Source organism: Parambassis ranga, chromosome 13 (assembly GCF_900634625.1).
Source record: "Parambassis ranga chromosome 13, fParRan2.1, whole genome shotgun sequence".
In the NCBI taxonomy this organism is placed as follows: domain Eukaryota; kingdom Metazoa; phylum Chordata; class Actinopteri; family Ambassidae; genus Parambassis; species Parambassis ranga.
The window spans coordinates 9,338,992-9,353,893 of NC_041033.1; the positions used below are offsets into that span (position 1 = coordinate 9,338,992).

Consider the following 14,902-nt stretch of genomic DNA (forward strand, 5'->3'; position numbering starts at 1 on the left):
AAGCAGAACTGTAAAAAGAAGAGATTAAGAGGAAAACTGAAAATGGGCGGACAAGAAAGTGACTTCATCAGGTTTCAGCAGCGAAAACAAATCTGATAAATGTACATCTTTTGAATACATTTCCATCTGATAAATTTCATAAGTAAAACCATTTATCCACTGTATATAATGGATACTAAAAGAATAAACTTCTAAAAAAATAATGTTTAATATAGAATAAATTATAAATATAAATGGTTCATGATTTACGGATCTAAGTTTTGGCTGTAAGTTTTAGATTTCTGTGATGTTTAAAATCCAGACACAGCCATACATCACTGTCAGAAAAGTGCTGTGGGGCTGTACAAAACACTGCACTCTCAGGGTTTATTAGTGACTCTACAGGCAGTCCTAAGAACTATAGAGTTTAGCTGCCTATGGACAAAGACAGGGTCCCGGGACTCAGCTACTGAGCCATGGAGTAGATCTGTTTTCTGTGGTCTGCAGTCGAGGCAATGGGAACAGTCTGGGCCATGAAAGCACTCTCTGTGGCAGAACCCAAGGTTCAGTTCACCTTTCACTCTCTGCTTCCCTTTCTCTCCCTTTCTCTGACTCTGTCCTGATGCTGCTGCACTGGATTTAATACCTGGGTTTACATTTCAACACCGTTCTTCCTGGGAAACATCCAGGTAGCAGGCAGGGAGGCACTGAGATAAAGGCTGGCCTCTGACTGGCCTTGCCAGGTCTGCTCCGGTTCCCTGTATGCCCTTGTGCCCCCTCTACCACCTCACATTGAAGGGGGATAGCAGAGCAATGTTATATATCTCTGCTTACAGGGGTTTTGTTTGAAAGGATTATGTGTAATGGGTTGGATCTGGATTCTATGTCCTGTAGTCTTGTGGTCTCTGCTGGCCTACATACTCCTTTAGAAATAAAAGAGCCCTCTAATTCACTTCAAAATCTTTTTTCATTCCTCCAATAGGATTTCAGTATGTTAGCTATGAACCTCTCAACCCCTCAGTGAAGAGCAGTGAACAGCTAAATGTTTCAGCACATGCGTTGATGCTGTTTTATAACTCTAACTCCAGCTTTCACAATGTTGGGTGGATTATGAAGATATATGCAGACATGAAAATGTTGAGGCGGCTGAATGAGGCTTCCTCAAAAATGCAGGGAGTTTAAGCTCTAGTTTAAGCATTTACCCAGACAGGGAGCAGGTTTTATTAAGCTAAATGAAAGAGTTTTAGATGAGCAACCGTAAAGGCAGGTGTATGGAAATGACCTGGTTTTTTCGAGTTTTTCCTGTTTGCATTTAAGATTATGTTGACTAACCACTGTTCCAGTGAAGACACCTTCAAGCCCTGCTTCTACAATGAATTATGTCATACAAAGACAGCCAGGGGGATCAATGTGACCCAGGTAACTACTCCGCACACAAGGTTTTGCACTATTATTAGAGTAGCATTCACTTCAAAGAGAACCATACAAGTAAATACTGTCAGTTTAACAACAGTTAATTGGCCAGTAGATCTTACAATGAGGATCAGATCTGTTGGTGGCTGTAATTTCAGAGGCTGGGTGTAGCCCTGGTTGGAGCTGTCAGAGGGACAATCTGATGGAGAAAGAGTGGGGAAGTGACCCTGAGGGAGAGATTTACAGTACACTCCCAAAATGTCACCTGATATTACTACCCAATGTGTGTGTGTCTGTGTCCTCGCCTTCTTTTTTACTGTCCGCTCCGTGGTGACAGCTAAAGGAGGAGAGGAGGAAGTGCTGCCAGGATTAAGGTGTATGAGGAGGACATATGGTTTAGTGTCTAAGTCTTTCCAACTGTCCCTTCCATGAATATGGCGTACACACACCAGAATACAGCAAATACGGCTGAAGGCTCCAGCATGGTACTGTAGGGGTGGTGCCAGGCTAAAATCCAAACCTATGTGGAAATGCTGACTACACTCTGTTGGTTCTTTGCCCCTACTGCAAAAAAAGGCTGGTACAACCGTGTATCTGATGTAGTGGTTCAACAGTAGACTAAACAGTGGAATGTACCACCTTAAGTCAGCAGTACTCAAACCTATAATTTACCATCTATTTCTTTTGCTCCATCTTGAGTGTGTGTGTGTGTGCAATGAAAAAGCATGATGGTCTTTGTTGTAATTTACCTAAGATAACCTTAAGTTCAAATAAGGGCTGGACTATGCAGCGTGGTTGAGACAGTGTCTTGGCATCTTATACCACAGTGGGACTGTCTTTGTCAAACAAAGTCCCTGTAAACAAAGATAAGAAACCTTAGGAAGTGTGATAATCTGGTACACACACAGAGTGGGCCAAACCATGACACTGACAGCTGTGAACACCTGGAAAATCTACAGCTGGACTATCTGCTTTTATCTACATTTTATTCTGTGTACAGTATATTAAAGGTGTCATGTGAAGAAGAGAAGTGTAGTTAACCATCTGGGCTGCCCAACATATGTTGCATATTATGCCACTAGAAGCTAATAGGCCAATATTTGTCCTAATCTGAAATATGCCTGAAACTGGTAAACTGTAACAGAGGACTAAAATCTCCCCATGAGGTGAACTGTGTGGTGCAACGGCTGTTGCCAGAGGGCTCAGGGTCAAGCAGGGGAAAAAATAAGCAGAAGATTCTTTCAATATTCAGGGCAAATGTTGAACTAACCTTCCACCATCAGCATGGGCTCCTTGGCTCCTCCGTGAGCCAACATCTCCCGACGGTAACGCTCTCCCATGTCCCTGACAAAGAGACAGAGAGAAAGAGATAAGGTTACAGACACCTGTATTCACCCCTGTCAGCCACTTGGAGCCCAGGGCCAAGTCTTCTAAGCTGCCAGTTCACAGCAGGCAGGTGGCAGGAAACAGAGATCTGACAACTGCAGGTGGAACTAAAACAATCTCAAATGGAAGGGGAAGACAGACCGACAGCAAAGGGAAAGAGGAGAAGACAGACAGAGGGAAAAGGCTGCAGGGCTCAACTCAGATATGAGGGTGTTTGTTTTTCAAAACAAAGCTTTTGTGCGTCGTCCAGAGGCAAATACTTGTGATAAGGCACTGTCTGGTAATGTGGATGCTGGTGTATGTTTGTGAATTAAAGCAGACACCTGCCAGCATGGGTTTCATATTAATGTCATGTTCAATGTCAGGCAGCAGAGGCTTTAACAGTTTCCAGTGGAGGTGGGCTGTCAGCAGGCATCTGTCTCTGCGCTCCAAATGTTAAGCAGGTGCCTTTACATCACCACTGTGTTACCCTCTCACAATAAACACAGAGAGAACTCAAAGCTCTATGAAATCACAAGTACAAGAGCTGAAGAAGTTGTAACAGACACAGTGAGTGAACAAAAAGTCTGTAAGTGAAAGGTTTGTGGTCTAAATTAGGAGAAGTTTAACACAAGTTAAAGTTAAAGCTAGAACTACGCTGTCTTTGATCATGTTTACCACACCCCTGATATGGTGGCCGGGTGTAAAAATGATGCTCCACATACTTCATACTAACTTACAGTTTATTTTTAAAATTTCTGTCTCACCTGTTCAAAGGATCTTGAACAAAACACTGTTTCCAGACCATTGATGCAACCGCTCGAGACATGAGGTAGGAGTAATACTTGGCCCCATAGCCAATCAGGTGGCTGAATCTCAGCTGCCATGCCTAAACAGAAAATCACATTGGCACAACAACATTAGCTTCTTCACATTAAAAGACAAGACAGCTTAAAATAAAAATTAATGCTTCTGCCAACATTTAAAAAAAAAAAGTGTGTTCAGCTAACTTTTCCTGTAAAAGACACAAAGAACATCTGAAACTAAAACTGCAGCTAGGCAGGAAGTCCATAAACTGAGCAAACAGTAAAAACTATTTACAATGCAAAAGACTGAATGAGTATTACAGAAAAATAGTTTAAAATACACCAAACAAAAGCCTCCTCAACATTCTTCACTGATAACGTTTATGTTAATGAAATAAATACAGCTTTCCTATAACCAAACTACATGAAATCACTAAATCACAACCTGCTAGGTCCTTCTATAAAAGGAGAAAACATGGAAATTCCTAAATGGTAGAAAGCCCCCTCCTCCTCTCTTCTGTTCTTTTCTCCCCTGTCTTTGCCTGAGGGAGCCCCTCCATATCTATAAAGACGAGCTCTTTTATGATCTCTGCAAACAGGAACTCTGGGGAATTCAGCTGGCAAACATTCAAACATTCAGCCTGTTAGAAAAGACAGCAGCTGCCATAGTTAACAAAACCATAACAGACCTCAGACGCCTCCTTACCCCACCATATAAAAAAGTTAGCTTTAAGCACGTTAATGATTTATTACAAAAGAGAAGTCATTGTCTGAATGAAAAGATGCTGCAGATGATCAGTATGTTTCACTACCAGTGCTGAAGGACCAAAGCAGCTGGAAAGAGGCTGGGCTCCCACAGCTGTATTACCATGTGCTTCAGCCTTTCCCACAGTATAATCAATGTGAAGTCCCACTGTAAAATCCTGATACATTTTATTGTATTTATGACTGCAGTGAATGTTAGCAGACCAAAGCTTTCAGTGATGAGAATAGCTCATGGAGCAGTATATTAGATGAATGTGGAAATTTGTTTTGCATAATCTTAAAAATACTTATAAGCTTGAAGGGGGATATGTGCTTCCCTGGTTGCAGTGTATATTGAAGCCATTGAAGAACTGTTTGGTGTGATGTCTCAGTCTTTAAGCACTCAATGAAATTATTTTCAGACTTCCGAGCATGTCTTTGTTGTCAATCCCTTTGCCTCACATCAAATGATTAATTTTAGCTTAAGTAAGTGGGTCACATGTCAGCAAGATATCCTTTTGATCCTTACATACAGAGGAGACAAAGTAAGTGCAGGCTGTTTACTCTGCTCCTCTTGTATAAGATAAAAGACATTTTTTCTTCTTTTCAAACTCAAGCGCACATTTTTAACAGAGATTGCAGAGCAATGAGGGCATTAAATATTTGAAACACAGGATCATTATTCAGAAGGCTGAAGCAATCATTACTGAAAATGGGAACAAACACAACAGCATTAAAGCCCCGAAATGCCAATTGTAAAAACATCTTGGTTACTGCCATTTATGTCCAAATATTATCTTCAGCTCAAGGGTGAGCATGTGGTCTGTGTTACTCACAGCTGATCCGCTCTCTCTGTACACAGCAGGAACTGATAGCCCTGCTTTATAAACTATACACATGTCAGCATCACCCTAATGTTTATAATCTGTGGCTCTCCATAACCTATTAGCCACTCAAATGTTCACTTTACTGCGGAAACTTTTCCCCAAGCTGTGTTTCCATGAGCCCAAGCACAGAGAGGCAGATTCAGAGGGTGAATTTAATGTTTTTTTTTTTTTTTTTTTCTGTCACTGAAGGATCTACAAAAATCTGTTTTCACTTGCTCGGATCCAATGATGATCCAGTACACTAAAGCAATGCAATCACCCTCAGTTCAAATGAGGAAAGCGTTCCGCTGCGGTTGGCCATGCACACGGAGGCAAAGTGTCTGTTAGAACTTTCAGTGTGTTTTGAAAAGCTGAGGAGGAATGACTGCGACAGTGGGAAACTATATAACATAAACCGCAATCTCTGGAGAGGGAGCTACAAAGCCGGGAACAGGCAGGAGAGTGGGAGGGCTCCTGTGAGGAGGAACGCTGGCCAGGACAGACGTTTGAGAGAATACGCAGCAGTTCTGTAATCTCTATTCCTGATGGCACCCCACATAATTATAGCCCAGAGTAAATGCTGTATGAAGGCCATTCCTGGCTAAATTATGACTGTTTTTGATTCCCCTCTGCCTACTGGCCTCATCCCCTCACCCACAGCTGCAAAAGTGGGGGAAATAAAGCTTTTTTTCCCCACTAAATGGCTGGGAAGAAGAGTTTCAAATATTCCCCCCTGGGACGGCTCATTTAAAGTATCCCTCTGCTTTGTTATTTTATCAGGGCTTCAAAAAAAAGGCTTTAATCCTTTAAACGCTGCTGAGACTGGGTAAGATATAGAAGAGATAGAGACATGGAGAAAGGGAGAGGAAAGCCTAAATGACTACAGCAAAAGTTGTGTTGTTTCTGTGCTGTAATCTATTCTTGTGCAAAGAGCCAACATCATCATCATCAAATATGGAACTGACTGAAAGACGCAGTATTTAAGAGACCACCTGGTAAGAAAAGAGCGTTAATAAAATCTGTAGGATGTACCGTATTGGGTGTGTAAGGCAGGCCATAAAATGTCTGTTGCATGTTCTTCAGGATTTCTGTGGTGGAGGAGTTCTGAGGTTTGCTGTGGTAAATCTGGTCCAAGACTGCGTAGAAAATCTGCCCAGGAGGAATCAAAAAAAAAAAAAATGAGTCAGTCATGCATGAGGGCTTAACGAGAAAATGAAAAGAACAAGCAGGGGTCGTGGAGTTAAGGAGCACAAATAAGTGCATTTGTAATGATATATTTAGTCAGACACCAAAAGGAACCCTCAACAAGGAGTATTGTTTAATGACTTAACAGTATTGGACAAGCTTTCAATTAAAAAAGAACACTGTGGTATGCAAGTCAGCTGCCAGATGCTGTTGTTTGTGATAGGCGACATTTCTGCATCCTTCATCCTTCAAGGACTGAAAGTTTCCCAACATGAAGGAATGTCCTTTATCACAACATTAAATCTTCTGCTCCCTGGGTGTTTATGTTATTGTATTTGGAATTTTCTGATTTTTTTTTTAGTGGAGTCTCAAGGGCTCATGTTACAGACACATCTTAAGTTACACATCCTATTTAACTGTTTGGTAACCGTAGAAGTTAGAACCTGATTTTGGATTTAAAAAGCATATATTTAAAAGTATATCGGTATATTAATATTAGTCTTAAAATAGCCACCTCCATCTGATTTAAGGGATCCTGTCTTATCTCGTGTCATCCTGTTTTATCTCAGCTTTAAAAAATCCTGATGATCCGTTACCTTGATGCGTGTCTTCTCATATCACTTAGAAAAACAGTCAGAATCTGCCTGTTAGCTAACACTAAATAATGCCGAACAGCTCCTGGTAGAGATTTTAATACCAAACAAACCAGGCATCCAAAACTAGCTGACTGCTGCAGCTGTGTGTTCTTCCAAAAGTGATGAGCACCAGTAATTATCTTTGCAGAGGTCGGGACTTTTACCTGCAGCTGGGTGTCTGCAGCTCCACACACCTTCTTTGACTCACACAGGCGAGACACCATGCTCTCAGGCAGAGGCTGAACAGACAGAGAGAGAATCTGTAAAAATCCAAATATTTGACTTTAAAACAGTACAGCTAAAGGCTTCGAGTATACCTGTCCAGTTTCATAGTGGCGTGCAAACTGGCTGATGACTCGATAGTCAGTGGCAAAGTACTCCATGAGGATAGAGGGGACTTCAGCGAAATCTGTCGCACATCTGGTTCCTAGAGGAGAAACAACAGATCTTAAAACCAAGGGAGTTAGGGCTGACTTCATTCTTTCTTTGTGGGTCAATGCACAGAGGCCATTTTGCACTGATGTTGGCTTTCGTGCTTAGGAAGATTCTCATGAGTGCAAAAAGTTATTTCAAATGAGAAAATCAGACCTGTCCATCTAACAAAGCAGCCTTTTACAACAAAAGTGGAACACAATATTACCGTATCTACACATACCAGCCACTAAATAACTAGTATGTCAAAACATGTGTAAACATGGTGTCCACTAAAGAAACTGTAATGGATTAACAGTTAATAGGCCAAAAAATATGCACTTTGAATCTTTAATTACAAGCAAAAGTATCCATCACCATTATCTGACAAGTCAAACTATGTCAAATGACAGCAGTGGCAGCCAAGTCTCATCTAAATCTGTCCTCAGGGCTTACAACTAATAACATTTACATACCATTTTCATTTATCCACTGTAAGGAGTAACCTATAGCTCTGTATCAAACAACATAATTCTAGCTGCGACATGTGGAGCTGCATTTTGATATAGATCTCATATAATGCCAAACACTGATCGCCTCCCACATTTATAGATTCTTATCTGTTTACTAAATCCTCAGTCAAACAATCCAGCCCCGATGCAAAGACTTTACTGTCCTGAGCAGATTAAAATTTAAGTACATACACAGCACACACTTACAGTTTCCACTGAGTTCACTGAGTGTGCGTGTTGACTCTATACCTGTCACATGCTGGTAGCGGGTGCGTCCCAGCATAGAGTGCATGGCATGCCCCATCTCATGGAAGAGGTTCTCCATCATGCCAGGAGTGAGCAGAGTGGGGGCGCTCTTGGTGGGATGAGGCAGACTCAGCATCAGCACCACAACAGGTAGCTGGTACTGACCTGTTTCCTGACACTGGCGGCCACCACGGATGGTGAAATGACAGTCCTGAGAGGCAGACGCGGCGGGTAAGGTGGAAAACAGATGAAAAAATAATTAATATTCTGGCTTTTTAGTCATAAACCTAAAAAACTATAGTACAACATATGACCTGTGTTTTTAAAGAGCTTGATGACTGTGTGTACACAAACCTGATTAGGTTTATTCGCCCGGTAGAAAAAGTCACAGTAGATATATCCCAGTAATCCCTCTGTTTCATGCACCACAGCCTGTACTCACACAGATGCAAACACACTCCAAGATCATCTTCGTCTTTTTCCGCTATTCAAAAGACATTTTGCACTATTAATATTATTTACCAGTTTGCGGACATCATCACTCCACACCTCTCCAGAGCTGGGATGTTCAGACATGAGGGAGACGCCGTACAGCTGAGAGAAGAGGTTGTTCAAACCCTCCATACAGGCACCGAGAGACAAGTAGGGACTGTACAGACTGGGCTCTATGTTGTACCTAAAGAGGGGAAAACCAGAATATAAAATTTTAACAAAGCTGATTTGACTCAGTTGACATGTGTCAGCTGTATTTGTATCAATAACCTGAAAAATAATATTTTCTATTTTGTTAAATTCATAATAAAACTCTGAGCTGTTATGCATGTTAGTAGAAATTCAAAATATTATATATTTTCTTTCTATAATATTTTTTTTCCTGATAAGCTAGTCTTTTACTAACTTTATACAGATAAACATGTTCTGAAAGGCCTTTCTGCTGCAGAAACCAAAGCACACATAGCTTAAGTTTGGATAAAGAAAGACTGATGATGACCACCATGTTTGGATTTTTAGGTTGCACATGAATTAACACACTGACCAAAAAAAATCCATGAGCACTACTTATATGAGATCTCAAACAGCAGGACAGAACCATGAGGCTGGATCTCTCCTGGGGCCTGCCATGCTTCAGGTGGATCCATTCATGTTACTTAGGCATTTAAGATAAAGACCACCAGCCCGAAACAGCTGTTTAACTCCAACACCACTTCTATGCATTATCAGTGACGAATAACAGACCTGCTACTTCTGAACACAGCTACCAGCTCTGTTTGTCTTTATCTCTCTCTCCCACACACAAACATCATTTCAATATGGTTTGAACATGTTCTAAATCAAATAGTTACTGATGGGAAAGCGTAGATAAAATCTAAATGACTGAGAGAATGATTAAGAGAAAAAGTGAGAAAATCTTCTGTGTCTGTGTGTGCATGACATGTAAGGACCAGCTTATGTTGTAGAACATGGGAGTGAGGACACGTTAGTCACACATTCATATGGCTGTTTCAGGGTTAACACCTTTTTTGGGCTAATATTAGGGTTACATTTAGAGTATGGGGCTAAGGAATGCATGACATTACTGAAGGCCCTCACAAAAAGTAGTGTGTGTGTGTGTGTGAACTTGTGTGTAATTCAGAACAGAAGCAGCCTTGGGGAAGATAACTTTTTAATTTAATCAAGTCTCCATCACATGGTTTTCAGGATCTCCAGCCAGTCAGCAAAGTCAAAAACCAATGAAAAAGAAGATGGCTAGAAAGGTTCTGTGCTGAAGAAGAGGCAGCGTGAGTGAGAAAGGCTCCTCCTAAGAAGGCCTGGAAACACTCACCAACACATGGTTAAGGCACACACACACACACACACACAATTTGGTGGCCTCTTAAATCCTAAGGATACCTGAGGGATCTATAATGTCTGCAATAAAGATTTACTTAAAGCTTCTCCAGACCATTTGGCCCAATGTGTTATTAGTCTCTAACGAGCGCTGGGAAGGAAAAACGCAGTTCATTAGAACAGTTATCTGTAAAATGTTGGACACACACAATGGTACTCAAACCAGCTAAACATATGGCTGCTTGAATTTCTGAGACTGAATAGCTGAAAGCCGAAAATGATCAGCGTTCTCGCACTCACTCACACCTACAGCCAATTTAGAGTCCCCAATCAACCTGACATGCACATCTTTGGAATGTGTTAGGAAGCTGGAGTACCTGAGAAAATCCATACAGGCACAGGGAGACTGGAACAAATAAGAAAGCTGAAAAACATAATGCCTCTGGTCACAGCTGCCTCCGGGAGTTTTAGTAACATTAATTACCCCACAAAAAAAACACCAGACTACACGGTGACTAACAGAGAAGACCCAACAACTGAAAGACAAGATGCTGATTCCTCCAGATTATCCTGTCCTGATCCAAACACCAGATCTCCCATGCTTCTTTCTTAACACCTTTTGTAACAGGTGACACTTGAGGAACAACAGGGGTGCGACAACACCATGCTACAATATGGAGTTACAACCATATAAAACCCTCACAAAGATACAGATCAAGATGACTTTATCAGATGACAGCAGGCTGAAAAATACGTTTCATAACACTCACCTTTCTGCACGCAAGACACCACTCAGGTACGGATGATCCCAGGGCATTAGCTCCTGTCAGGATAATAGAGGGGGTTTTATTTTTGTATGTGTGATATCAAAAACTTTCATACACACCAAACTAGAATGTAGTGAACCTAAAACAAAATGAAACCCGCATTCACACATATTAAGTTATATCTTGAAGCAAATGCTGATACTGAGGTATGTGAATTCCTTGTGAAGAAAAAAAAATCACGCACTGAATTACGAGGGTTGAGTTTCTTCTTCATGTCTCTCATCATCTTGAAGTCTTTAGCAGTTCTGAGAAATAAAAAGAAAAACACCAAACAAGTTATGAGCTAATTGACTGGAGGCATTCATTCCAGCCTTTACCCAGCTAACACTCCTCGGGGTCAATGGGGGCAAAAGCCTATCCCAGCATGCATTTGGCTGAAGGCAGGGGAACACCCTGGACAGGCTGCCAGAGTTACATACTCATATTCATACCTGTATATAATTTAGAGTCTCGTGGTCCACCTGACATGCATTTTTTTAGACTGTGAACGGAATCCCAAGAACACAGAATACAGGAACCCAAAAAGCCAGAGACCGTATGAATGTAAAACACCAACACACATGAGGAGAACTGCACAATGGCAAGTAAAGCTATGGGTGGTAGTCAACTATAAAATGAAAGGCAATAAAAAACAAAAAGTAAACATCAATAAAGCCACAAACACAGTGCAAAGAAATGGCAGAATAGCTTCTCAGTACACATTTTGTCCAACAGATTACAGTGGAGACCATACCTGTCTGAGAGTTTGTCTGTTAACAGCTGGAGAAAGCTCATCACTGTCTCTGCAAAGGGTGACAATGATAAATACAACTTGGACACTGATGTGATAGAGTGTAGAACGAGCCTCTTTAAAAACCTAACAGCTGTTACATAACAGAAATGCTGAAATATCCAAAGTATGCTCATATTTAGGTATTAAATTGTGATATAATTAAAAAATGCACTTACTGAGCTTGTACAAAAAAACCGTATTGACTAACCTGGTGTTTTGGCCATTGTTCCCTTCAGGGCTCTGTGTCCATATGACTCATAGCCCACAAGTTTAGCCAGCTTGTATCTGCATCTCAGCAGCTCCTCTAGACAGTCCATTAGATCAGCATTGGGATAGAGGTAAATCCTGTAGGCAATCTCTCGCACCTGCAAGCAGAGCAAAATTCATAATATACTAGAGCATCTTAAAATGAACATAACAAGGATACAGAGAGGTTAACATTGAGGGATGAAGACAATTTATTATTTACGTGTAGTTTTAGATAAGCTATTTGTATTTGAATTAAACTGTAGCCTTCGCTGTATTGCAACTATCAAAACATTAGATACAAGCATAAAATATGTTAAGATGAGTTCAGGGTCAGGCAGTTACATTAAAATAAATATATACAGCTGTACAGTTTGTAATTAAATTCTTAATATTAAAATAAAATGTAATAGAATGAGCTATACAATTAAAGTGTATGAAAAATGTGATCCCTGGGAAGAACATTATAGCCTCATCTGTTGCTCTTTAATGTGACACAGACGCCCTCTGCTGGGCAAAGTGGGAAATGTTTTAGTGACTCAGATTACCATACATACCAGGTCACTGGGGGAATCTGCATGTAGTCCACTAACTTGAATAAAGCTTCCTTCATTTGCAAAGTGAATGTGCAGATGCTCGGGAATCGCAGACCTTGCAATTCTGTTGGGCATGTGGGAACCAAGCACAAACTCGTTGTTGAGATCCAACAGTTTCACATGAAGCTTAACAGCCTCTTTCCTCTGCAAGGAGAATAACAAATAACATACAGAATGAGATGATTAATGTTTTTTTATTGATGTTATCTTTAGTTGTATTGTTGAACTACATTTTTATTTTTAGGCACACAGAGCGTATCGTTTGAAATGTGCTTTATGAATAAATGTGGGGTGACTTGACTCTCTTTACATCCTTATGATTTTATGGTCATTATAACATCATAATGATTACACTGCACATTCTGACTAACTCACCAGCTTGTTATCCAGATGGATTCCACTAATTTCAAAATCAAACATGAACAACTCCGCCACTCTCCTACGAAAGCAAACACAGAGTTTCATGTTATTAGCTTAAAATACTGCTGACAGAATGACATCCAATAAAATAAGACATGAGCAAAGTTACCTTGTATCAGGGTCCAGCTGACTCACAACGTTCGGGTCATCCAGTAAATTCTTTAGGCTTTTGCATAATTCAACATTGGTGTTCAGTCTGAAACATACATTCAGTAAATCTGAAAATCTGTCCAGGGCGTCTCAAGACATGAAGCATGCAAACAAATCCCCTGGTACTGAGCAGCCGTGGAGGGCTTCTATCAAGGTGAGGTCAAAATACACTGCTTCTTACTTCTCCACAACTGTGCCGATCTCGATGCAGGTCTTCTCTGCTGCCTCACGGAAGGCTGGATCTGGATGAGCTATTTTTACAAAGTCTGCCTGCATACAGGGAGAGGGTGTACATTAAACCTCTATTTAATAAAGACAAGAAGAGTCACTTCTGCACTTCTGCTTATTAATGTATAACATTTGCTAGACCTAATGAGGATTAACGGATTAACAGCTATTCTCGTAAATGAACATAATTAAGATGATGACATAGTGTTTTAGTGTTCAACAGTTAAAACACATAATTGACCTCAAACAATGCAAAGTGTTATTTCTGTTTGGACTCACCAGATCTGCCACTTTACATAAACCATCTGAGAGCTGGTCAAAAGCTTCAACTGTCTCAACTCCTGGAGGACTAGAACAAGCTTTTTTCACCAGGCGCTCTGTGTTCTTCAGAGCTGCCTTTGTAGCTGCCTGGAAACCTGCAGGACAGCTAAGCTCTGGTACTCCAAACAACCCCTGCAACCACAAAGGTCACACACTGACTGTTATACAAAAGAATAACTACAACCACACAGTCAACATATTTCACTGTGGCTGTACATATCAGAAAAGTAGCTTAACAGGAGAATTAAAAGCAAATACAAACCACGTTTTTCTCAAACAGGTCCAGTTTTCTGTGAGGTTTGGCATTGAAAGCAGCTCCAACCGAGGACCATGTAGTGACATTTCTCTGAACGCGTGTCCACAGGTTGCTACGCTTTACGAGGTAAAGCAGCGTTTTACACGCAGACATGTTGTACTGTACCTGTCTACTAAAAGCTAATAGTGCAAACAGAGGCCGACAGAGGGCATGCTAAACTTTAGCTTTCAAGTTACTCTGTTTGCCAATGCCGGGTGGTTAAATAACTTATTTAAACAGTGTCAATATATGTGAAATGTTTATCCCCTGGTAAACTAAAAGCTACCAGTTTTTAAGTAGTGTATGAGGCGTACCTGTCCACCAAATAAACACAACTGCTCACATGTTAGCTCATTGGCTATCAGAGTAAATGTAAAAGACTGTTGCTGCTGGTAGTTTCGTAAAAGAGTTGAAATATAAGAATGAGGAGGACACGAAAGAAATACAATAAAAAACAACACTCTGTAACATAGTCGTGATACTGCTACATTAAAAAATAAAGCTCAACAACACTAGCAGAATAGTAAATTTAGTATCTGGCGAAAGTGCGATGAGCAACCGAAAACATTATACAATGACGTCATATGAATGCGCCAATGTCACGGTTTTGAACCTTCAAAATAAAAGCCTTTTGTTTATGTTCATTAAAACTGATGGTTAATACAAATATATTTGTGAATAAAGCACAAATGACGCAACAACTATAAAACCCGACACCCTACGAGGGGAGTCTGTTTGAGTTATTAATTCATCTGGCGTTCAATGGTTCGTTCAGTGTATCGCGTGCCCACAAAACGCCTCAAATGTCGCGTCTCGCTTGTTGGTGTTTTTAGGCGTTTGTAGCGAGTTATAGTGAGTTGGAGCGAGTTAATCAGTCGGTCTGTGAAATAAAACAACACGTGTAGCAGGAGAAGCAGAGGTAGCAGTGTCAGTATTTTTCCCATTGTAGGGCTCTGGCGTGAGATACTGTATGTATCAGCAGAACTGAAGAAGCCACTTGGGGGAGTGGCGAAACGTCTTCAAAAACAATGCTTGAGTCCAGTTGCCTCGATTTAAAC

The 14,902-nt window shown here is 40.8% G+C and overlaps 1 protein-coding gene across 1 annotated transcript in view; it reads right to left on the reverse strand.

Moving 5' to 3' along the window:
- LOC114444862 (mitochondrial intermediate peptidase-like) overlaps positions 1-14,367 on the reverse strand; it is a 21,658-nt gene extending 7,291 nt beyond the window's left edge. Inside the window, exons 1-18 of the mRNA XM_028419726.1 lie at positions 13,812-14,367; positions 13,508-13,681; positions 13,182-13,270; positions 12,960-13,046; positions 12,806-12,869; positions 12,392-12,574; positions 11,797-11,953; positions 11,550-11,598; positions 11,001-11,061; positions 10,760-10,812; positions 8,685-8,838; positions 8,517-8,594; positions 8,166-8,373; positions 7,311-7,420; positions 7,158-7,232; positions 6,206-6,322; positions 3,525-3,646; positions 2,663-2,736 (exon numbers count right to left, since the gene is read on the reverse strand). Of these exons, the coding sequence (XP_028275527.1) occupies positions 2,663-2,736; positions 3,525-3,646; positions 6,206-6,322; positions 7,158-7,232; positions 7,311-7,420; positions 8,166-8,373; positions 8,517-8,594; positions 8,685-8,838; positions 10,760-10,812; positions 11,001-11,061; positions 11,550-11,598; positions 11,797-11,953; positions 12,392-12,574; positions 12,806-12,869; positions 12,960-13,046; positions 13,182-13,270; positions 13,508-13,681; positions 13,812-13,958 (2,002 nt within the window). The 5' untranslated portion in view covers positions 13,959-14,367. The remainder of the gene's footprint in view (positions 1-2,662; positions 2,737-3,524; positions 3,647-6,205; positions 6,323-7,157; positions 7,233-7,310; positions 7,421-8,165; positions 8,374-8,516; positions 8,595-8,684; positions 8,839-10,759; positions 10,813-11,000; positions 11,062-11,549; positions 11,599-11,796; positions 11,954-12,391; positions 12,575-12,805; positions 12,870-12,959; positions 13,047-13,181; positions 13,271-13,507; positions 13,682-13,811) is intronic.
- Between the last annotated feature and the right edge of the window lie 535 nt (positions 14,368-14,902).